Source organism: Zootoca vivipara, chromosome 1 (assembly GCF_965207765.1).
Source record: "Zootoca vivipara chromosome 1, rZooViv2.hap1.1, whole genome shotgun sequence".
NCBI lineage: Eukaryota > Metazoa > Chordata > Lepidosauria > Squamata > Lacertidae > Zootoca > Zootoca vivipara.
The window spans coordinates 22,695,057-22,719,513 of NC_142582.1; the positions used below are offsets into that span (position 1 = coordinate 22,695,057).

Here is a 24,457-nt window from a genome sequence, read left to right on the forward strand (position 1 = left end):
GGACCTAACGGTCAGGGGTCCCTTTACCTTATTCATATTTCAATAGATGATGTTGGACTCCCCATTTCCCATCAGTTCCAGCCAGTGGGACCAAGAATAATGGGCATTGTGTTGGCTACACCCCTGACTTGGCATCTTTGGGGTCCAGTCTGCACAGCTGCCCAGAGTGGAAGAGGAGGCTGTTGTTCCTGCTACTTGCGCCTGTTACTGTTTACTTGGCTTTTCAGTGGAGACAAGTGAGCAGGCAGCATTAGCAAGGAGGTCCGTTATCCCACCCTGTGGGATGGGCCTTGATGCCAACCCCTGATCCCCATTGCAGGGTTAACTGTCTCTCAACACATTCACTTCTTTCAAAAAGCAGCAAGTACTTAGTTCTTGATCCAGCAAGGATCCAAATACTGGGGCTGCACTAGCAATGGACTTGATCTGTCATGAAGCATGTTTGAGTTGGAGCTGTTCTCTGATCGGTAATGTAATAACGAGCTTCAGACATTGTTCATGAAAACTGCATTCCCCAAGAATAATTCATAAGAATAAGCTCATGGTGCTGAAGAACTTGCACCTGTAAGTGTTCTGTCGTGCCTTAGCTCAAATGGATGAATACTGTTATGATGATTGCTGGTTAATAGGAAGTCGGTGTACCTGCAGGTTTCGGATCCCAGGCACTTTCAGATAACTGAATTGAGCACTGAACTATTTTAACCATGCCTGTGAAATGTGCCATTTATCTTTGTGGGGACAAAAGAGAGACCATGACTGGTACACCCCCAACTCTAGTGGTGCAGCGACAAAACCGCTAGCACATTTGGGAAGCTAAGCAGGGTCCGGTATGGTTTCAAACTGGATGGGAAACCACATGTTGATATTCCTGCATTGTAGGGGTGTTTACTAGATGACTCTTGGGGTCATTTTTCAAATAATCATGCAAATTCAGAACTAACTACTGGAGAACCTGTAAAGGCCAGTGATAGAGGAGAGCCCCCTAACATCCCTAAGCCCCTGGGACCTGGCTTGGTTGGTCCTCAGGGGCCACCTCATTTGCTGAGCTTCCTGAGGTCACATGGCAAGCTGCCATTCCATGGAGAGGAATTCCAGCTTACTTTCAGCCAACCAAACCAAGCAACCAGGCTAGCTGTCCATCCACCCACGTCTGTCTACATGGCAGCTATCATTATTCCCCTAAATGATACCAAATTATGTTGGCCATCAACTTTGGATTTTTAACCTGGCTGCTCCTCCACCTGCCACAGTTGTGATGAAATAAAAACTGCAAATTTTGACCAGTTACAATGTTTGCAGGTCATCCTGGCCCTAAAGCAATAGGTAAAGGCATTGTTAGCATACTCAACCCCCAACCACTTGTACCAAATCTGCCTTCCTGGGTCTGAAGATTTGATTTATTAGATTTCAAATGAATTACAAAGTGGCTTACTAACAACAAATAATGAAAACATAATAGAACATCACAAATGCAACAGAAATCATATAGAAGAATTAACAAATCGCCGGTAAAGCCATTGCAATCCATAAAATATCATCGACTGAACAACTAAAGCAGTACAATTGCAACAAAGTTCATGTTGTAGGATTTGCAAAGTACTACAGCATTCATAATAAATAAAATAACAGCAACAACATTAACAAATAGTACCCAGAAACAAACAGCACTGCCAAATTCACACACTCACTCTCTCCTCACCCGCATGACTCATAACCTTTCACTCTATTCATTCAGTTAATTATTGATGACCCTAAACTGGGCTTAAGGTGCAAAAACAGGATGGGTGGGTAACCCTCTGATGCCAAAATGCTCCACACTCCTGAAATGACCTGCGTGGGGTTGCTTAAATACTCAAGCCTCTCACCCTTTCAAATTCACCAGTCCCAGGGCAACAGGATCCTTTTATCCAAGTGTAGCTTTCCCATTGTAGGACGTGGGTGGCGCTGTGGTCTAAACCACTGAGCGTCTTGGGCTTGCCGATCAGAAGGTCCGTGGTTTGAATCCCCGCGGTGGGGTGAGCTCCCGATGCTCTGCCTAGCTCCTGCCAACCTAGCAGTTCCAAAGCACGCCAGTGCAAGTAGATCAATAGGTACCACTCCGGCGGGAAGGTAAAGGCCATTTCTGTGCGCTGCTCTGGTTTCGCCAGAAGAGGCTTAGTCATGCTAGCTACATGACCCGGAAAAACTGCAGACAAATGCCGGCTCCCTCAGTCTGTAAAGCGAGACGAGCGCCGCGCCCCCAGAGTTGTCTGCGACTGGACTTAACTGTCAGGGGTCCTTTACCTTTACCTTTTTTAGCCTCCCCATTGGCCATGTCTCACCTGCTGCCTCCACCTGGCAACAAGTGCTTGGATGAAGGGCTCCTTTGCAGCACAAAAAATATGTCCATTTCCCCAAACATTTCACAACATTTACCTTGCATGCACCTAACTGCTAGCTCCCAAACCAGGCTTCCAAACAAGTAGCCAGTTAACCTTTTATGTTATTTTTCATCACGAGGAGCAGGGAGAGAGACTAAGAGAAAAGTTATTTCCATTTTATAGTTCTGAATTCCTTTGTGATCTTAGAAACAACTAGTATTTAAAATGTATGAGCTAAAGATTTGCAGTGCAACTTTCTATGTGTCTACTCGGAAGTAAGCTCAATTGAGTTTAATGGGATTTATTCCCAAGTAAATTTGTGTAGGTTAGATAATTGTGCAGCCTTATGCATAGCATGTGAAAGAGGCACTCCAGTAAAAAGTGAAAAACATGGAAATATAGTCATGCCTATTGAAAGAAATCGTTTTCTGAATGGATGCGAAGCTGGAGGCATTTTTAATTCTATGAGAAGCATGGGGCAATGATTCTAGGGGGGTTGGTGCAGACTAGCCAAACCTACTCACTGGTCTTGCCATGTTGTAAGAGCCATATAGTTCATCTGTCTGCCTTTTGGGTGGAAGTTCATCCGGCTTAAACCACTAGCTTAGATATATTTGTTAGATAACCCTCCACACATTTCCTTCGACCAGGCTGTGATGCTGCTGAGCTGAAACAGATGTGAGGCAAGCTACAGTATTTAAATTCAAGTGCAGTAAAATGTGTGCATTTATATGCATGTGTATGTGTGCATGCACTTGTGTCTGAGTGCAAGTCCCCCCCCCCCCCGCCTCTCCCCAAAAAGATATGGTGGTAATATCCCAAGCACATTAGCTTAAATCTGAAACCGTGACTTTTTTTTGGCTCATCTGTTGGCAGTTGGGGTCAGAAGGTCATGGCTCTGCAAGATTCTCCTCATGATTAGTCACCAGACGCATAAGATTTCATCACTTAATTTTTTTGCTTTTCGGTTTTATGTAGGAATGTTACTGCTATGAGCAATGATTTTTTTTATTTAAAGCCTGACAGCTTGAAACTGGAGCACCAAGAGTGTAGCTGAGATCTTAATACCTTATTTTTGGGATGGTCCCATTTAGTTTGCAAACGGAAAAGGCACATAACTGCCCAAGTTCACTATTGGACCCAAGTTCACTATTGGATATACTGTAATCATGCTCCCTCAGCAGAGGAAATTTTACCTGCAAAATGTGGTATCCCACAGAAGTGAATTACAAGTAGGGAAAAGCACTGTTGTGCTCAAGTCCTGCTTCCCTAGCCATCTGGCTGGCCACTTGTGAGAACAGGATGCTGGGTCAGTGGGCTTTGGGCCTGATCCAGTACTGTGCTTCTTAAGTTCTTACAGTTCCTTACTTGTCAAGTGTTTTTATGTTGGAGGCAGCTGCATACCTTCCTTTTTTGTCTTTCTGTGCTACTAGGGTTGCCAGACTCAATAGAGGACAGGACTTCTGTGCATTTAATTGCCCTGCTCTCTTTTGAGTCTGGAAACCTTAAAGAGAAACCAGCAGACCCTCTGTTTAATTTCCAAGCAAAGCATCTGCTTGTTTCTCTTTAAGGTTTCCGGACTCAAAAGAGAGCAGGGCAATTAAATGCACAGAAGTCCTGTCCTCTATTGAGTCTGGCAACCCTATGTGCTACTTGGTTCTGTAAACTTTCTCTGAAAATGATAAGTACAGTGGTACCTCGGTATAAGTACACAATTGGTTCCAGAAGTCTGTACTTAACCTGAAGTGTACTTAACCCAAAGCGAACTTTCCCATTGAAAGTAATGGAAAGTGAATTAATCCGTTCCAGACGGGTCCGTGGAGTACTCAACCTGAAGCATACTTAACCTGAGGTATGAGTGTAATTGCTTCTGGAATTCCGTACTTAACCTGAAGCATACTTAACCCAAAGCACTTATGCAGGTTTTGGGTGTTTCCATGGGCTTGCTGATACCTCCTCCTTGTGAGTGGATGGTGTGATTGTGGCATAAAGAACCTCACTTAGAAAATGAGTTTCCTATTGTTATACGAGAAAATAAATCCTATCCTCTACCACCCCTGTTGCCTCCAACAGGAGTGTGTTTGCTTATGCCATTCAATTTGTAAGTGTGACTTAGGAAGCTGGAACAAACTAAGCAAGAAACTGCCCACTTCGCTGCTCCTCTCTCACCGTGTCCTGAGACCACCCTTGTTTACGTTGGCACCACTGTGATGGTCAAGAGCTTGCAATCACTTTATCTGAAGGAGCGTCTCCACCCCCATCGTTCTGCCCGGACACTGAGGTCCAGTACCGATGTCCTTCTGGTGGTTCCCTCGTTGTGAGAAGCCAAGTTGCAGGGAACCAGGCGGAGGGCCTTCTCAGTGGTGGCGCCCGCCCTGTGGAACGCCCTCCCATCAGATGTCAAGGAGAACAACAACCACCAGATTTTTAGAAGACATCTGAAGGCAGCCCTGTTTAGGGAGGCTTTTAATGTTTAATAGATTATTTTATTTCATTTTTCTGTTGGAAGCCGCCCAGAGTGGCTGGGGAAACCCAGCCAGATGGGTGGGGTATAAGTAATAAATTATTATTATTATTATTATTATTATTATTATTATTATTATTATTTAGTGCAATGTGAATGTTGCACCGTCATAACATCACTATGCTGGCTAAATTTTGAATTATGCCCATCAAGGGTAGGAATGCAGTGGAAGTGTGGTTCATATGTTCTGAAAGATGGCTACGCGTGTGCTAATTTTTCCTCTCTTTCTGGTTTAAGGTGACCCAAAAGGAGAGAAGTGTGGGAAAACCTGTATAGAAGAAAGAGACAATCAGTGGATGGGCGTGAGTTTGTCTAGGCAGCCAGGAGAAAATGGATCCATTGTTGTAAGTATTGTCTTACATTCCCCAATATTTTGGGGAAGGGTCATATCTCAGTGCTTTTCGTGCAGATGTTTCCTGGTTCAATTCCTGACATCTCCAGGGAAGTCCAGGTAAGAAGCTTGGTCTGAGATTTTGGTGAGCTGCTTGCCAGGTTGTTCAGATGACATGGAGCCAGGTGAATTAATGGCCCCATCCGGTGAAAGGCTTGTGTCTCAAGTGCTTTCTCTTCATGCAACTTTCGTGATAATCACACTTTTCTTTTTAATTAGGCCTGTGGACACCGATGGAAAAATGTATATTACATCTCAGCGCACAAATTTCCCTACGGCATTTGTTATGAGATACCTTCCAATTTTCGGACGCTGCTGAGTCGAAGAATATGTCCTTGCTATACGAGTAAGTGTCAGTGCGGCTGGACAGATAGAAGTAAACGATGCATTATGAGGAACACTCATTTTCAGCAAGCAAATACTCAACTTTCTATAACTGAGAAAGCCAAACGTTGGCCTCCAACTTTTAAAAGCTTTTTTGAGGCTGCCATGGTTGCTACGAAAAAAATATGTTTTTAACAAAAATGAGGCAAAGTCTTTTAAATGCACTGTTATAATGGGTGTTGATTATACAGTGATTATGATTACAAACATGGCTTTATTGTTATTTTTTAAAAAACCCTCTTGCCCTCACAAATGATTCAGACATCATCCATATAGGAGGCCATGTTGGAACGTTTAGGGAGGTTGAGGGACAGAGAAGCAACCCAGCTATTCTTCCCCTGGAGTGGTTTCCTGCATGATATACCCAAGGCAGGAGAGACTTGGTCAACAGAGTCTGATTCTCCCTGGGGGAAAAAATACTTGCCCTGAACTTTAGTTCAGAGTGGAGTTGAGCTGTTGACAATGCCAGACCACCATTGCTTTAGATACAGCACATACCAGGGAGAAATCATGCCCTACCAGTTCATTGTGCAGGATGGAAGGAAACTGATTCCTTCCATTCTGCTTCCCACATTTGATTCTAGACCAGCCTCCTCTAACTTGGTGTCCTCCAGATATTTTGAACTATATCTTTCATCATCCCTAGCCAACATTGCTAGTGGTCAAGAATGACAGGAGCAACATTTGGAAGGTGCCAGCTTCAGAAAGGGTTATGACTAGGAATGAGCAAAGTGTCTCTCACTGGGACATCCGCTGACCTGCCAGGGCACTCCCTGTGTTTCTTTAGATCAGTGTTTCCCAAACTTGGGTCTCCAGCTGTTTTGGACTACAACTCCCATCAGCCCTAGCTTGCAAGACCAGTGGTCAGGGAATTGTAGTCCAAAAGCAGCTGGAGACCCAAGTTTGGGAAACACTGCTTTAGATCCACACTTTGAGCTTGTGCCATCACTTAGCTTCTCTTCCCATAAAGTTCTCTAGTTCTTCCTACCAGCGATTTCCCGAAATTATAGATGGGAGGGGGAGAAACAGCAATGCTGCCAACACATCTTATCTGCGAAGCCTGTTAAAAACAGTGACGTTGGCATTCTAGTTGATTAGAACGAACAGTGTCGAAAATGAGTTTGCTGGTTTTATTGGAATCCTTTAAACCAGAGCTTTGAAAGCAAGGTTGAGCAATGACAATACATTTCGAATAGGACCCTTTTCAAATCCCTTATTCTTCTGATATCATTAAGTGGGATATTGCCTTGCTGTTGGATGCCAGGAGTTCTAGTTAATCCCAAACTCCTTTATCAAACAGCTGTGGAGAATTTGTGATATTATTCATGGAGGATTATTGTTTTTAGTTGCTTGTTGTTTATACATACCCTCTGTCCCCACCCCCTCACCCCCCCATATTTTGTTGTGAATATTCAGATTACTGGAACAAATATGGAGACAAATACGGATCATGCCAGGCTGGGATAGCATCATTTTACACAGAGGTGTGTGTTTTAAAAATATTGCTTTCCTGTTAAAGCTTTGGATTTGTGTGTGTTTTATCCTCTCATTGTATATTAGTCTCATTTTAGACCAGGGGAAGGCAACCTAAGGCCTGTGGGCCGGATGCGGCCCAATCGCCTTCTCAATCTGGCCCGTGGATGGTCCAGGAATCAGCGTGTTTTTACATGAGTAGAATGCATGCTTTTATTTAAAATGCATCTCTGGGTTATTTTGGGGGCATAGGAATTCGTTCATCCCCCCCAAAAAAATATAGTCCAGCCCACCACATGGTCTGAGGGACAGTGGACCGGCCCACAGCTGAAAAAAGGTTGCTGAGGAGGCTTCCAGGGGCCTGAGGCAAAAGGAAGTGGAACAACACACTCTTCTCTGTCCTCTCTCCAGGCAAGCAAGAGGCTTAGCCTGAGATCAAAGACAAATTTCAGCCTGGCAAAAACACCCAATGAAGGAGTGAAGCAGAGCCAATGAGGGGTGTGCCTGGGGAGATTCCTGTATGTGGGGAGTGCCACACACTGAGGCCTGGAGGGCTGCCTTTGGGCACCAAGCTGAGATTCCGCACAATTGTGTGTCAGGAGTGAGCCGGCAGTAAACAACACCATTCAAGATGGAGTTAACGCATTATTGGCTGAAACACAATCTGCATAGACTTGGTGGAGTGTCTGTGCACAGCACAGTTGCCAAGACTGAAAGTCCCCTCCTCACCAAAGCCATTTGCTCCTCTCCAGGGCTTTCCCCAAGCAATTGGAGAGTGTGCCTGCGTGAAACCAACCTCTCCTCCACCCTTTTCATGCCTCTTCTGGTTCTGGGAGACAAGGGAGGAAGGGGGCTCATCGCAACAGGAGGGGGAGACACCCGTGACTCTGCACCAGCCTGACTCAACTCTTTCTCTTGGCTGCCCTCATCCTACTCTCCTGCTTCAGCTTCTGCCTCTGATTCTGGACTTCTCTCTGCCACAGACTCTCCGGGCTCACTAAGCCCTGTTACCCCCTTCAGCTTCTGACAACACCTCCTCCTCCCAAGACCCATCCAACCAATAATCCCCCAGCTCTGAGCCTTCCTCCCTTGGGGGTTCCCCAGCTGGAAACTCCCACCATTCCTCTGCACCCAACCAGTCTGTGGCACTGCGCTATTGTCATGTTGCTATGCCAGAGCTCTCCCCCAACTCTCTCACACACACCTTGTGTTCAACACACAGGTCATTGTGTCGCATAGCTGGGGCCTTTATTATGCAGCATCTACAGCTGCATTTTTATTATTTTATTATTTTTTTGGTCCCGTAGCTTCACCTTGTAATTGCAAGGGAGTCGGGGTTGACCTATGAGCTGGCTCTGCTCCATTCCTGAAGAATGCAGTCATGCTTCAGGTGCAGTAGTATAAATGACTACTTGCGCCATTGCCAGAGTAACAGACCACTGTTCCAAAGGCAATGTATTTTGGAGCAGACGGATTTCTCCACAGCACAATTTTTAACATGCACCATGAGCTGTATTTTTTTATATAAAAAAAATAGACTTACCTTCTTTATTTCAAAAAAGATATAAATAATATAACGGAACATAAGATTTTATTGCCTGATTCAGATTTAACCTATCCATAGCAGTAATAAGTTCTGAAAGCATTCCCTTTGGGCTTGTAAAGATCACTGTACCTCACTGTGCATCTTTATGTTCTGTATAAGAACTATACGTTCTTAAATATTCTGCAGAGGAGGGCAGTTTTTTCATTAGCTCGCAGCCCATTTGGAGTTGCTTGCAGACTTAATCTTTAGCAGAGGAAGAGCTGGTATATTTTCAAATATAGAAAACGAAAGATAATGGGCTTTGACTTGATTGTACCTACTAAATGACGTTACCAGTTGAACTAATGTGTCCAGGACTAGGTAATGCTGCAGGCTTTAAAGCAGAGCAGGAATAAATATGACTGACTCTGATTATCTTTAAGAACTTAAGACTTAAGCTTTCTGTTTTCTTCCAGGATTTAATTATTATGGGAGCTCCAGGATCATATTATTGGACTGGATCCATCTTTGTATACAATAAAACAGCAAATACCTACCTTTCATACGTAGACGACAATAATCAAGTAAAGTCTGGGAGTTATCTAGGTAACTGAAATATGTTTTGTCAACATGCTTTCATATGGAACTTTGGTTTAATACAGTTTCTGAAAGCATGCTTCTCCTGGCTATCTATGATCGCTTTCGCTATTTGTGGTAGAAATGGTAGGGGGAAAACCTGTTAGCACTTGTTTGTGAGAGGCTTCTTTTTATTTTATTTCCAAACAGAGGAAACCCAGAGGAAATATAAAAATGTGATTGTTCTAACATGAAGGGTTTGAGCAAGTTTCATTTTTGTAGTTCAGTCGGAGATGGTCGTGCATCATGAGGTGTTGACCACAACTAGCGACCTAAGAGGGCAAACCGGGAGCATGTTAGCATCCATACTGCAAGAACGGCAGGAAAGTTCATCCCAGTCTGCAGTGGAGGAAAAATGGAGATTGCATTTGGAAACCTTGCATCCCAATGCATGTCTGACCTGATGAGAGAGAGAGAGAGAGAGAGAGAGAGAGAGAGAGAGAGAGAGAGAGAGAGAGAGAGAGGTGCTCATATGATGCATCTTCCCTACTGGATTACAACATGTATCTTCGAGATAAGCGAACTTGCCTTGACCCTTCTGAATATGCTTAGTATATCTTAATAAATCTCAGTGATATTCTCCTCTCCCTTTCATTTTGTATGAGCACATGCCCAGTTCATTTCACTGCATTTAGCCTTATAGCAGTCCTAATAGGAAAGTAGTTCCCATTTTACAGCTGAAGAAATAAAACTGAGGCATGAACTTGCTCACAACAACCTACAGCTTTTTTTGACAAGTGTTTTTAAAGGATGTGTGCCTGTTAGCTTGCAATAGGTAAGGGCCAGTTATGTGGCCCTTTACCCCTAGCCACTGTGTCAAGCTTTCAGCAGAGTAGCTTGCAAAATGGCATTAATGGTGACATTATTTTGGACAACATTTTCCATAAAGTGTTGGGTGTGCATAACCAGTTATCTTAGTGATACACAGCTGAGCCTGCTTTTCAAGCCATTGTCTTGATCCCAGATAGCTGTGTGAATCAGCACTGAAGTATTTATTAAATGAAATATTTTCCTTAACTTCATTCGTTTATTGGGGATTGGGTGGAATGTTCTGCGTTGCATAGAACCCGGGACCTTTACCGCCATCTCTCCCTGCTCTCTTAATGGACAGGCTACTCTGTTGGAGCTGGTCGTTTCCTGTCGCGGAATAGTTCTGAAGTAATTGGCGGTGCACCCCAACAGGAGCAGACTGGTAAAGTAAGAATTAATATATCCATGTATATACATCTCACAGAATGATGAGAAAGGAATTAGCACTTTGCAGCAGCGAAGGAGAGGTGGCTGTCAGAGCTTCCATGACAGCCAAGCAACAGGAATCAGATTGACCTGTATGACTTGTTTGTCCCCATGACCACAGCTGTCAATGTTGCATTTGAGCTGGGAAGTGGCTGATGGCATTCAAAACTGTGTACAGACCCAACTATAAAATGACCCACATTCGATTGCCTACCCTTCAGGGGATTCTCTTGTGGGAGAAGAGGGCTCTTGGAGGGGGGTAGGAGAATGTGTAAAATATGTTATGTATGTGTATGGTTTTTGTTATTATGTAAAATCTTATTATGTAAAATCAATTAAAAAATTTAATTCAAAACTGTGTACACTTAACAGCAGAAGTTTCAGGAGCTGACACCTCTGAGCTGCCAGCCATGTGCTGCTTTGCTACAGAGGATGGATCCACAATAGGGTGATGACTTTTTTACAACCTCATTTCCCTGTATCATAATTCGATGAGCTTTCATTAAAGATTAGATAAAATCTTACTTTCAAAGAGATTTGATTAAAAAAAAACCTCACACACAAAATGATTTAAAAAAATTTATTTATCAGTTTTTTGACCATTTTTGAAGTCACTGTAAGCAGATATAAAATTGAACCCAAGCTTTAGAGTCACATATATACAACATTATATAGGGTCATCAAACACACAAGGAAGCTTTTTTTAGCTGCAGTAACAGTATAGATGCCGCTAGAGGGCGATGTTTTGCTACCTCTCCTGTAGGTTCTTTTCCCAGCATGCCCGGCAGGGTCTGCTGGCTCAGTTTTGAGGTCCCAAAAGGGGCTTTTACCTTGTGCAGGTGTGACATTCGTATGCCCTATGTTGCTAAGAACGCTCCCCATTGTGGAATGTGGTGTTGTGTCCAAATTTGATACGAAATATATATAGAATTGTTAATACAATTTCATAAAATGGTAAAACGGCATACAAAAAAATTAAAAACGGTTTGTGTGTGACCTTTTTTTAATATTTCAATGGAATATACCTCATTTTAGTCATCAATAGGCAAATGTTCATCCATTTGTGCTACAGGAAATAATTTTTGAGAAAATATATATGAAAAAGTCATCACCCTAACATTGCACACCTGCAGGGCCGTACATTTAGCCCTGCTTCTACTGTCATGCTGAGAATAACTTCTGTGCTGCGAGTCTCCCTCCACATTCCCATGCAAGGAAGAACCTTGGTCAGCATTACTTGGGCATGGTTCCAAACCTGTTGGCCCCACTGTTGCTTCCTCCACACTTGTCCCTCATCTGTGCATAACACATGAAGAGAGCTGTAGTTAACCCAAGGTGGAGAGAGGCTTTTGCTAAGCTGCAACGCAGATCTGATAAGGGACAGCAGGGAATGGTGCAGTCTGTGAACAGTCGTACCTTGGAAGTTGAACGGAATCCGTTCCGGAAGTCCATTCAACTTCCAAAATGTTTGGAAACCAAAGCTCGGCTTCTTATTGGCTGCAGGAAGCTCCTGCAGCCAATCAGAAGCCACAGAAACCCCGTCGGACATTCGGGTTCCACAGAACATTCGCAAACCGGACCACTTCTGGGTTTGCAGCATTCAGGAGCCCAAACGTCCAAGTACCAAGGCGTTCGGGATCCAAGGTACGACTGTACTGTATCAAAATACAGTAGTGGGGTGACTTCTTCTTCTTCTTCTTCTTCTTCTTCTTCTTCTTCTTCTTCAAGACCAAATTCACCTTAAAAGTCCAAGCTCTGGACATAGCTGACCTTGCAACAAAGCCCAGCATTGAAAGCAAAAAGATGCAGTATGAAAACTCTGGTCTTGTGTGCAGAGTTGCCTTCTGGGCAACTTTCTGGGGAATGTGTAACAATGATAGGTGGAGCCTATCAGAGGCAAAAGTAGGCAGAGCAATTAATGCAGGCTAGTTTCTATGCGTGCTCACACATCCATCCACCCAGGCAAGCAAGGGTCATCACCAGATTTCAAGGACACATTCCAGCCAGGCAAACAAACATACTCAAGGATGGTGCAAAGTAGGGCTGGTGAGGGGTGTGACCATAGCTGCCAAGTCTCCCGTATTCCCCAGGAAATCCCCGTTTTTCCAGCTGTTCCTAGCTGGAAAAACAGATTTTTTGTTTTTTCCTGGTTTATTCTGGCGCAGCGGCCATTTTGGAACTGGGCGGAGCATGCTCAGAAGCGACTTTTGATGCTGCTCTGCCCAGTTCCAAAATGGCTGCAGTGCGACTTCTGGCGCGGTGGCCATTTTGGAACTGGGCAAAGCAGCATCAAAAGTCACTTCTGAGCATGCTCTGCCCAGTTCCAAAATGGCGGCAGCGCTACTTCCGGTCTGCTACTTCCGGCCCGGTCCCTTATTTCTCCGACAGCAACTTGGCAGGTATGGGTGTGACCTAGAGACAGTGGGTGTGGGTGAGGAGGAGGTATAGCCTGGGAGACTCAAGAGGGCCACGTGGGGAGGCCAGGAGGGCCACATTTGGTGCTCTGGCCTGAGGTTCCCCCCATTCCTGCTATTGGAGGTGACCAGATGTTGCCATTGCCAAAGGCAGGGTATTGAGTTGATAGCTCCTTGAGCTTGAATGCAGAGTTGGAGTGCTGTTCTTGGCCAGCTGGTTTTGGTTTGCCTCCTTCTACTGCATGTTGAATGCTCCCCCCCTCACCCCCACATGCCCAGCTAACTTCTTTTTCTCTTTATTTTAGGCATACGTTTTTAAAATTGAACAGAAAAAGCTTTCGATTTTGTCTGAATTAAAGGGCAAAAAGGTAATGCATTGTTTAAAGGCTGAGACTGTTGCCTGCAGTGTTTTCACCTTGAGGACTAGCTAATTATGTCTCTCTCTCTCTTGTGTATGGCCAGCTTGGTTCTTATTTTGGAGCTACTGTCTGCGCTGTGGATCTCAATGGGGATGGGCTCTCAGACTTACTGGTTGGCGCCCCAATGCACAGTAAAATCAGGGAAGAAGGAAGAGTGTATGTTTACATCAACTCAGGCTCCGTAAGTATTGCTTTATTTTAACCCGTTGGTAGTTTGATTCCAAGGGGTGGCTGGTGCCCTGTTCATAGGACCAGCTTTTCTCCACAGGGCTCTTGAGCCTTTGACAACTTCCTACAGGGAGAACTATAATGAGCAGAGGTTTTTCTGACATCGGGATGCGGTGATGGGGAAAGCGTCCCCTGATGAATCTCACTCATTTTATCACAGAAAACCTACCAGGAAAAAAATATCAACCCTTGTGCATTCATTGCCCCATCATATGTTATGAGTAAACACACTATCTCATTGGCATCTGCATGTACTGAAAAGACTAGGACCAATTTAAGCAAGGGCAAGGAACTGAACCCTTTCTGGAATATGCAGTCACACGCGAGTAAAATGCGTTTAAATGGGGGGGATTGCTTGTATAACAGGGGGAAGTGTGCATAAAAATGATTTATGTGGAGGGAAATTGCTAGAAAACAGTTTTAAGCAAAAATGCATACCAAAATTGTATGAGGCGAAATTTGTCCTGAAATGAGCCGACAAGCTTTTACGATACCTTTCTAGAAAATAATAAGTTGCAAACTGATTCAGAAATGTGGAGAGCTGAAAAAGGGCCAGAAAAATGAGAAACTGAAATTCATAGATTTGTTCATCCCTACCTACAGCTCCTCCCACCCCAAACACAGATATATTAGGTGTTGAATGTCTATTGTGGTGAACTTCTCTATTAAAGTTGACTCTCCCCATGATTATTAATATACCCCGCCCATTTGGCTGGGTTCCCCCAGCCACTCTGGGCAGCTTACAGCATATCTAAAAACATAATAAAAACATCAAGCATTAAATACCTCCCGATACTGTAGAAGATGAGAATTGTAAGTTGCACAGGAAGCTCGCTTTTCTAGAGCAAGCTCCTTGGTGCAAACATTCTTCCCCCACCATACTTCGGCTCACGTTCCACACGGAAACACTCTTGTGGAAGGTTATATGTTGTTCTTGTGTGTGTAGCACAGGGGTCCCCAAACTTACCTGGCTTCGGGCCGGTTCCTCCGGAGCCAATCGCCCGGAGGGTGGGGGGGGAGCACTCCCATACACGTGCGCACTCACTTTTTCTGGTGTGGGGCGCCGCCGGAAATGGCTTCTGCGCATGCGCAGGCGTCATTTCCGGTACACTTCTGGGTCGGTGCAGTGGCAGAAATAGCTTGTGCACGTGCACACAAGCTATTTTTGGTGTTGCGCCAACCCGGAGGTGGGCAACCGCACTGCGGTGCACCAGTAAGAGCGGGCGGCGGGGGCCGTCAGGGGCCACACAATTGGCTCATGTGGGCCACATCTGGCCTTAGTTTGGGGACCCCTGGTGTAGCGTGTTGGTCTCCCATACGCTGAAGATTTCAACATGGACTGTTTCTCTTCTGAAGTGTTTCCCTTAATTGTATCCCCATACAATAGGAGCCCTGCTACAAAGTAGAATTATTATTTCCTTTCCTATAGGGAGGGAAGATGCTAGAGCTGGAGACGGCACTGGCTGGGAATGATTTGTACGCAGCGAGGTTTGGAGATGCCATTGCCAATTTAGGAGACATGGATAACGATGGCTTTGAAGGTATAATGTCCTAATGATTTAAAACTAGGTATTATGGAACTTAATATGATTTGTGTGTGTGTTTATGTCATACAGAGTTCAGTATAGATTACCAAAGTTTGTATACGATTGCAGCCTCCTTTAACTTCACCTCCCTATGCCTGGCTTGTGTCGTGGGCTATGGGGTGTTCACTTGTTTAATTAGTAAATATTTTCAGTTTCTGCATTTTGTGTGCATAATGCACCCTTTTGGAGACTGAAAATTTCTTTCGTAAATAAAAGTCCTGTTTCTGCCTTTGTTTTAAAAAGCGCAGTGCATTTTGAAGCAACACATTCCAGTTCTCTTTCTGCTTGGATCATTTACTCTAGCTATTTGAATAACAATCTTGAGGATTTAGGTCCTCGTGAAGACTATTAGTCTTATGTCTCTGAATTTTCTGTAGGAATAAAACTGCTCAGGCGCATAAATAAGTTTCAATTTACTTAAAACTGGTTGCCTTCACTTACCTTTTAAGTGCCCTACTCATAACAAAAGTTCTAATTGGTTGCTTAGAGATTTTTAAAGGAGAAAAGAAGTGTCAGGTTTAAAATGAACGGTAACTAAGTATCCTGTCTCATACCAATGAGAGCAGAATACTGCATAGTTATCTACTGGAATTGCCAGAGCAAATCCACTGATCATTTTTCTATCATTTCTGTGGACTTCAGGTATCCATATATGAAGAACGAATTCTGAAAGTTCGTTCAGAAATGGAGTTTCGGAAGACCTGAAACCATACTTGTGATTATAACACAGCTTATTTTGGAATCATAGATTATAGATCAGCAGTGGACAGTTCTCCTCTCCCAAAACTTGTGGGGTGCTGCTATACTTGAAGCAAGCTTCCTGTGGCTTCACCTGTTAACCTCACCCAGAGTACCTCTGGGCATGTATGGAGGGTTTAAATTCAGAGACCAGTGGCAAACTTGCCACCAAGCATACATACAGCTCTTAACAATCTCCAGTTTTAAGTAGGCTGCAGAGCTGGTGGCCATTAAAACACCCAATCCTACGTGTGGAAGCTAAGCAGTCCCTGGATGGGAGATAGCCTAGGAATCCTTGGAATGTTGAGGAGGTGGAAATGCCTGGTGGAACAGAAAGCAAGGAGGACCTCAGTATGCCAGCATGCATTCCTGAAGGGGGCAGCAGGCAAGGCAATTGGGGAATCTAGCTTGGTGGGCAGGGATGGGTAGCCAGACATTAACCTAAGCACCATGCAGGGTTTGCCAAAGGAATCCTGTTTTTATTTTAAGTAAGGAACACTTGATGGTTCCCCTGATTGGGGGGTGGGGGTGGCAACCACCAAGGCACAGAGACTGAGACCTACTTTTCCTTACTTTTTAAAAGCTCAGCTGAAGACCTTAGCTCAGGTATCCCCAAACTTTGGCCCTCCAGATGTTTTGGACTACAATTCCCATCATCCCTGACCCCCGGTCCTGTTAGCTAGGGGTCATAGGAGTTGTAGGCCAAAACATCTAGAGGGCTGAAGTTTGGGGATGCCTGGCTTAGATCATGGGTAGGCAAACTAAGGCCCGGGGGCTGGATCTGGCCCAATCACCTTCTAAATCCGGCCCATGGACGGTCCGGGAATCAGTGTGCTTTTACATTAGTAGAATGTGTCCTTTTATTTAAAATGCATCTCTGGGTTATTTGTGGGGCATAGGAATTCATTGTTTTTCTACAAAATATAGTCTGGCCCCCCACAAGGTCTGAGGGACAGTGGGCTGAAAAAGTTTGCTGACCCCTGGCTTAGATGGATAAAGGCTAGGGGTGGAAGAGAACTTTATTCGGTCTGCACTGATCTCTTTCACATCTTCTTTATGTTAGACTCTTCTTCCAGCTGCCCCCAGAACATTCAAGACACCTTTTTAATTAAACCCCCCCAAAAGGCAAGGCAGAGAAGTAAAATTTGTTAAATCAAGTTCAAGTAAATCTTTTGCTCTAGAGAGAGAGGCTGCTGTCTTCCCTGGGCTTGCCTTAGGATATACCTGCATTGATTGTACTGCCACAGTCAAAGTCCTTCATCCATCTCTATCTCCAGAGCTCCATTGTTGTTAATAGTTCTTGATAGGCCCATCATCCATGCATCTGCCTAACTCTGTAAAAGCTAATCTAAGCTAGTGGGCAGCACAGCGCTTACATGACTATCAAATTCAATAAATCATGGACATTTCCAACAAGTCTGTTTTTCAGTAACCCTGTTTCATTCAGCTGATGGTGATGCTTCAGCCTCTGCGAAATAAATGTGTTTTCGTTTGACATTGTTTTTAATTTACTTTAATCTGTACTACTTGCTATTTTGATTTAATCATATCCCTTAGGCATCACTTGCATAATGACTTTCATTCTCAGCCATTAATGTTTCTTATCGTCTTCAGGTTTCATGCACATTAATGTACTGAATATCTAAATTTATTTGCTAGGCAACTCAAACAACATTTACATTTCACACTCTCCTCTGGATCTGCTTAATTAACATTTGTTTTGTAGGTAAAACTGCACAATGTTGAACTAGAGCTACTTCCTTGAAATTATTGCCCTCTTCTCTTTTTTCTACCAAACCTTAGTCAAGTTAGAAATGTCTATACACACCTCCTTTCATCACCTATTGCAGGCTTTTTAGAGAGGAATGATAAACTATGCACATGTGTTACTTTTAATATTTTGGGTTCCCCACTTTCAGATTTTATTGAAATAAGGGAAGCAGAAAAAAAAGAACTATTGTATTTTTTTCGCACCATAGGACGCACCTGACCATAGGACGCACCTAGTTTTTTAGAGGAGGAAAATAAGGAAAAAAATATTTTGCTTTCGTGAATTGTCCTAGGCATAGCAACCAACTCGAGAGGCCTAGGTGCCTTTGCCCCCCCTATTAAATATTTGAGGAAGCTTATTTTGCAAAGGGGGAAAGCTCCATTTTTAAGGATCAGCTCAGTGTTGTGCATCTCTTTTGCAAAGGGGGAAAGCTCCATTTTTTAGGATCAGCTCAAAGTTGCTGAGTTTCCTTGCAAAGGGAAAAAATCCTGTTTTTATGGGGTTCAACTCACAGTTCTGCAGCTTCTCTAGAAAAGGGACCCATTTCTACAGTTTTCAGAGAGATAATCTAATCAGCCAATCACATGTCTCCCTCTGCAGACAACAATTGAGGCCTAGGCAAGGGGCTGTGAGGAGCCGGGAAGAGAGCTAGCTCCTTTATCTCCCTCTCCGATCTCTTGCAATCAGCTGCTGAGCGTGTTCCTTTCTCTTTCCCTCTTGTTAGCTTTTAGCTCTTTCTGGGGGAAAAAGAGCACTATCTGCCTTTAGCCCCTGGGCAATTTGGCTCCAAGGACCACACATTCACTCCATAAGACATTTCCTCTTACTTTTTAGGAGGAAAAAAGTGGGTTTTATGGAACGAAAAATACGGTATATGTTAAGGAACATGCCAAAAACCCAGTGAACACACACACACACACACACACACACACACACACACACATATATACACACACTAATCCTTAATATTTAAGGATACCGACGGGAAACATGAGTAAACTTAGAAACTTTGGGATGTTAAGTGTAATATGTACTGGAAAGAAACCCCAAAACCATCATCCATAGGCTTGAGAAGGTTTCTGTTTGCTTTGTATGGTGGAAGGGAACCATGAAGGCAGTAGCAAATTATTTGGGGATGGGGAGAGAGAGAGAGAGAGAGAGAGAGAGAGAGAGAGAGAGAGAGAGAGAGAGAATAAGGAGAAACTGCAGCTCAGTGATAGATCATCTGCTTTGCATGCAGAAGGTCCCAGATCCAGTGCCCAGCATATTCAGGTAGGGCACAAAGAGACTGCTGTTGGAAATTCTGGAGAGCTGTCACCAGCAATGTAAGCTAGGCAGACCAACAGTCTGATTCTGTATAAATCAGCTTCTTAATGTTCCTGTGATCTATAGTGGACATCACTTGGTCTGCACAGGCTGTTGGAGGTGTATGCCTGTCCTGTGCAAACTGACCCCTTTCACCAGGCACCGCTTAGTGGTGGAGGGCAGGGGTTTCAATTTGCAGCATGCATTTGTCTCTCGTCCATTTGGTCCATGTGGCAACTTGATAAGTAGTTGCACAATTCTTATGACCAGTACGATTGGCCCTCCCATGCTATACCATGTGATTTCAAGAGCCAACCATGTAAAAAAAGGATTTTTCAGAAGCTGCAGTATCCTCTAGGCCAGGCATCCCCAAACTGTGGCCCTCCAGATGTTTTAGCCTACAACTCCCATGATCCCTAGCTAACAGGACCAGTGGTCAGGGATGATGGGAATTGTATTACTCTAGGCAATATTTGAATTCGGCTCTAACTAGATAAGTGGAAAGCTTTTAATGTGAAACATTGTACTTGAAGATGGCATGGAGCATAGGCAGAGATTTTTTTTATCAAGGAAGAGGGAATGAGAAAGTTGAAGGCAAAAGTTTTTGTCTGACTGAAGAAAACGATGTCTAAGTTATAGGTAGGTAGCCGTGTTGGTCTGACGTAGTCGAAACGAAAAATTAAAAAAAATCCTTCCAGTAGTACCTTACAGACCAACTAAGTTTGTCATAGGTATCTCTAAGTTGCTAGTGATCCTGTTCTAACCTGGAGACTTGGGAGAGGTTGGAGCATTAAACTAGAAAAACACAATTTTGGGGGCTTGTGGGTAAAGAAATAGAATTACATTCTACAGAAAACCACAGTGGCTTTGACCACAAATGACTTGCAGAAGTCTAAGCAAGAAATGGCTGTGGTGTTCTGTTTTTGAAGATTGTACAGCTAGAGAGACAGCAACATGCTGACCTCGTCCAGAGGTTATGAGGACCGTAGCTGAGCTGGTGATGCTATTTGGGGGGTGTTGGCATGGCACCTGCGAATCCTTTATACAAAGATGGCTCTAGCAAGTTCAGTTACGCCCATGAAGAGCTATTACAAATTGTGTGTGTGTGTGTGTGTGTGTGTGTGTGTGTGTGTGTGTGTGTGTTGTAATCTCCAGCTGCATTTACAACTGATATAAGAGTAGGAATGTTTCCTGAATAGAAATGTAGTGTTTGCAAGAGAGGGAGCTGCTCTCTTCATCACTTTCCCTTCATTACAGGCCAATAAGATCAAATTGTGAAACAAAGCTGTGCTTCTTAGAGAGAAACGGAGCAAATGAGAAGTGTGTCTTGAAATCCTGTCTTTACATGAAACTACTGGGAGAAGGGACATGGGTGGTGCTGTGGGTTAAACCACAGAGCCTAGGGCTTGCCGATCAGAAGGTCGGCGGTTCGAATCCCTGCGACGGGGTGAGCTCCCGTTGCTCGGTCCCAGCTCCTGCCAACCTAGCAGTTTGAAAGCACGTCAAAGTGCAAGTAGATAAATAGGTATCGCTTCGGTGGGAAGGTAAATGGTGTTTCCATGCGCTGCTCTGGTTCGCCAGAAGCGGCTTTGTCATGCTGGCCACATGACCTGGAAGCTGTACGCTGGCTCCCTTGGCCAATAACGCGAGATGAGTGCCGCAACCCCAGAGTCGGTCACAACTGGACCTAATGGTCAGGGGTCCCTTTACCTTTACCTTTACTGGGAGAAGATGGCAATACAAAGCAAGACAAATAGAAACCAAAGCATGCTAAGTGCTTCTTCCATCACCCTGGAGCTTCTTTCCCTTTGTCCAGTGTTGCTTTCCCTCACTCCCACTCTTTCAAGCAACTATCCTTGCACTAATTTATGCCGCTGTTCTGTGAACAGTTAATAGTGATGAGATGTTGCCATATTTCCACTTGGTGCGAGCAAATCTTTACTTTCCTATCAAAAAACCCAAACAAACCATGCATTGGAGTACATGTTATTAAAATGAGTGTGTAGCTAATATGCTAATGCGTCTTCATAATGTTTCATTGAAGTATATCACATCCATTTTAACAGATGTAGCTGTTGGGGCTCCACAGGAAAACGATTTGGAGGGCGCAATTTACATATACAATGGCAGGAAAGATGGGATATCACCAACCTTCTCACAGGTAGGTCTGTTTTAGCCACTACTGTGACAGTTTTAGCAGAGATGCTGTCATCATAGCGAGCAGGGCATTGAACAGAACATAGAAGTGACACCGTCTCTGCCTAGAAGGCTTACAATTTTTGGGGCAATGCTTTTGCCAGCAACCCAAGAGGCCACTGGAATAGAATACGAAATGAGAAACAGATGGGGGTGGGAAAGGGAAGTCACTAGAGGAGGGAAGAGATGGGAAGAAAGGAAATAACTCACTATCACTGCCGCCATTTGTTTGTTAGAAAGTATTTCTTAGGAAGTTAGAAGCTGCTGTTGCTTCAGTCTTCCTCCACAACTTGGTAGATTGTGTAGCAAAAAGACAGAAAGCAAATTGTATGAGTCAGGACTGGAAGTATCTGGGACCTTAATAGAACTCTGGGTGAGTGGTTCCCATGTCTGAGAAATTGGTCCTTCCGAAGGACCAGGTGTGCAGTCTGGGGATGCTTTTGGATCCATCTTTGTCACCAGAGGCCCCAGGTTGCCTCAGTGTCTTGGAACATTTCTTATTAGTTTTATAACATACGGTACATTTTAAACAGGCGATTTCATTTATATATATACAGTCGTCCCTTGGAAGTCGAACGGAATCCGTTCTGGAAGCCCGTTCGACTTCCAAAACGTTTGGAAGCCAAAGCACGGCTTCTGATTGGCTGCAGGAAGCTCCTGAAGCCAACCGGAAGCTGCGGAAGCCCCATCGGACGTTTGGGTTCCAAAGAACTTTCTCAAACTGGAACACTCACTTCCGGGTTAGCGGCGTTCGGATGCCAAAACGTCCGAGTACCAAGGCGTTTGGGATCCAAGGTACGAGTGTGTGTGTGTGTGTGTGTGTGTGTGTGTGTGTGTGTATACACACATACATACAGTGGTACCTCGACTTCCGAATGCCTCGACTTCTGAAGATTTTGACTTATGAAGTCGGCAAACCTGGAAGTATTTTCGCCCCGCGCGCGTTCTGCACATGCACAAAGTGCAAAATCGATCTTCACGCATGCGCAGTATGGACGCTTCAACATCCGAAGGTTTTGACTTATGAAGAGCGCTGCGGAACAGATCGCCTTCATAAGTCAAGGTACCACTGTGTGTGTGTGTGTGTGTGTGTGTGTGTGTGTGTGTGTGTGTGTGTATATATATATATATATATATATATATATATATATATATATATATTCAACATGTTTTTAAATTCTGGCTAGTATTGATTCATTTTAATATATTTTTTATGTAAGCTGCTTAGAGCTTTTTATGATTAAGCAGCAGGCAGATTCAACCCAAGATGTTGCCTGGTCCAGCAGTCCTCTTAATGGGGCCCCACTGAAAGCAGCACATCATGCCAGGCCTTGCTGCAGTGTTGTAAGGTTAATGCTAGCACTAAGCCACAGGAGAAGCACCATTCCCAGTGAGGCACGTGAAAAACCCTCCAGCTCCCATCAGCCACAGCGAGTAAGGAATGTTGCCAGGAATGATAGAATGTTGAGACTTGAACAGCATCTTGTTGGCAAAGTTGATTTAACTTACAGTGGTACCTCGATTAAGGAACAGTCCTGCATACGAACGCTTGGGGTTATGAACTCCACAAACCCGGAAGTAGGTGTTCCGGGTTACGAACTTTGCCCCGGGATACGAACGCAATCCGCTTCCAGGACCGCAGGAGGCCCATGTAGGGAATGTGCGCCTCGGGTTAAGAACGCTTCGGGTTAAGAACGGACTTCCGGAATGAATTAAGTTCGTAACCCGAGGTACCACTGTACTTTCAGTTGTTGGTTAACAGCAGTCACTAATGGTACTTAAAGGGGGGGGAGTATTCCTCCAAAACCTTTTTTAGATATACTAAAAATATCAGGCTTTTTAATTTTTAGAGGATACAAGGACATCAGATCAGCAACAGTTTACGAATGTTTGGTCAGTCTATATCTGGGAGAATTGATGTAGACAACAATGGGTATTCAGGTGAGTCGAGCATTTTGCTTTGCTTTTGTTTCTTTAAAGCTTTGCTTTATTTCATACCCACCCTTCTTTAAAACATCCTTGAAAGCAGGATGCAAACTAATAAAGCAAGACAAGGGAAAAAACCCAACAACCCACAGAACATAAAATCTGTCCGTAAAAAGATTAGTAAAACGAAACAACAACAGAGCCAGTGAAGGTTACAAAAGAATCAGAATGCCTGAAAGTGAATTAATTTCAGTTCCCAACTATCTCACTATCCCTAAAATTGTGGGAATATTCTGTTTCATGCTGCATGCTGCCTATGAATGATTTCCTCTCCCATTGCCCACTGTTGACAGCATTTAATTTGTTTAAAGATAGCAGCAACTTGTCAGATGAGAAGGCTATTACATGTGCAGTCCTATACATTTCTGCTCAGAAGTGAACTCTGTTTAATGGGATTTAGTCCCAGGGAAATGAGTACTGGATTGCAACCTAGTACCGTTACCCTGAGTAATTCTTGCTCAGGAACATGCCCTGTTAAACTTGGCAGAACTTACTGGTACTTCTGAGCAGCCATGCTCAAACTAGGCTGCTTATCATAACAGATTTGTGTTTTTTTAAAAAAATGTTTTCAGAAAAGGAAAACACAGAAGAACAAGGAGGTTAGCCTCTCAGTTTTTAAATGTAATTAATTTTTTTCTTTATTAAATTTCTTTCCCACCCTGTCTCTAAAAAGGCTTGAGGTATAAAGAATGGAGGTTGTTGTTGTTGTTGTTTAGTCGTTTAGTCGTGTCCGACTCTTTGTGACCCCATGGACCACAGCACGCCAGGCACTCCTGTCTTCCACTGTCTCCTGCAGTTTGGTCAAACTCATGTTCGTAGCTTCGAGAACACTGTCCAACTATCTCGTCCTCTGTCGTTCCCTTCTCCTAGTGCCCTCAATCATGGTCTTTTCCAAGGAAGGGTCTTTTCCAAGGAAAAGTCCTTGGAAAAGAATGAAGATTGAGCAGCTGCTTAACTATATGGTGTTATGCAATGACTGTGGAATTACTTTAATGCCAGGAATAAAAGCAACACAGCTCCATCTCGATGCCTCTGTTTAGGAAGTTCCGATAATATATATTGACTTAATGTATCGTCGTATCCCCTCTCATTAATAATGTGCAAATAGTGGTTTAATGCAGTCCAGAGGTGAATAAGCAATAAGGGGGTTGTGCTTGAGAGAAAGTTTTCTGGTGACTAATGATCATCTTCAATCTGTGGGGGGACTTTTTTTTTCGCCAACAGATGTTGCAGTTGGCGCTTTCCTGTCAGACTCTGCTGTACTGCTGAGGTGAGTCCAACACAC

At 43.9% G+C, this 24,457-nt stretch overlaps 1 protein-coding gene across 2 annotated transcripts in view; it reads left to right on the forward strand.

Annotated features, from left to right (window-relative positions):
- The window catches only part of ITGA4 (integrin subunit alpha 4), a 53,733-nt gene that overhangs the window by 4,469 nt on the left and 24,807 nt on the right, over positions 1–24,457 (forward strand). For both annotated transcript variants that reach the window (XM_035133756.3, XM_035133765.3), the window contains exons 3-13: positions 5,122–5,228; positions 5,495–5,621; positions 7,076–7,143; positions 9,134–9,263; positions 10,405–10,490; positions 13,249–13,311; positions 13,406–13,543; positions 15,020–15,131; positions 21,057–21,151; positions 23,037–23,127; positions 24,397–24,442. In XM_035133756.3, coding sequence (XP_034989647.3) covers positions 5,122–5,228; positions 5,495–5,621; positions 7,076–7,143; positions 9,134–9,263; positions 10,405–10,490; positions 13,249–13,311; positions 13,406–13,543; positions 15,020–15,131; positions 21,057–21,151; positions 23,037–23,127; positions 24,397–24,442 — 1,063 coding nt within the window. The remainder of the gene's footprint in view (positions 1–5,121; positions 5,229–5,494; positions 5,622–7,075; positions 7,144–9,133; positions 9,264–10,404; positions 10,491–13,248; positions 13,312–13,405; positions 13,544–15,019; positions 15,132–21,056; positions 21,152–23,036; positions 23,128–24,396; positions 24,443–24,457) is intronic.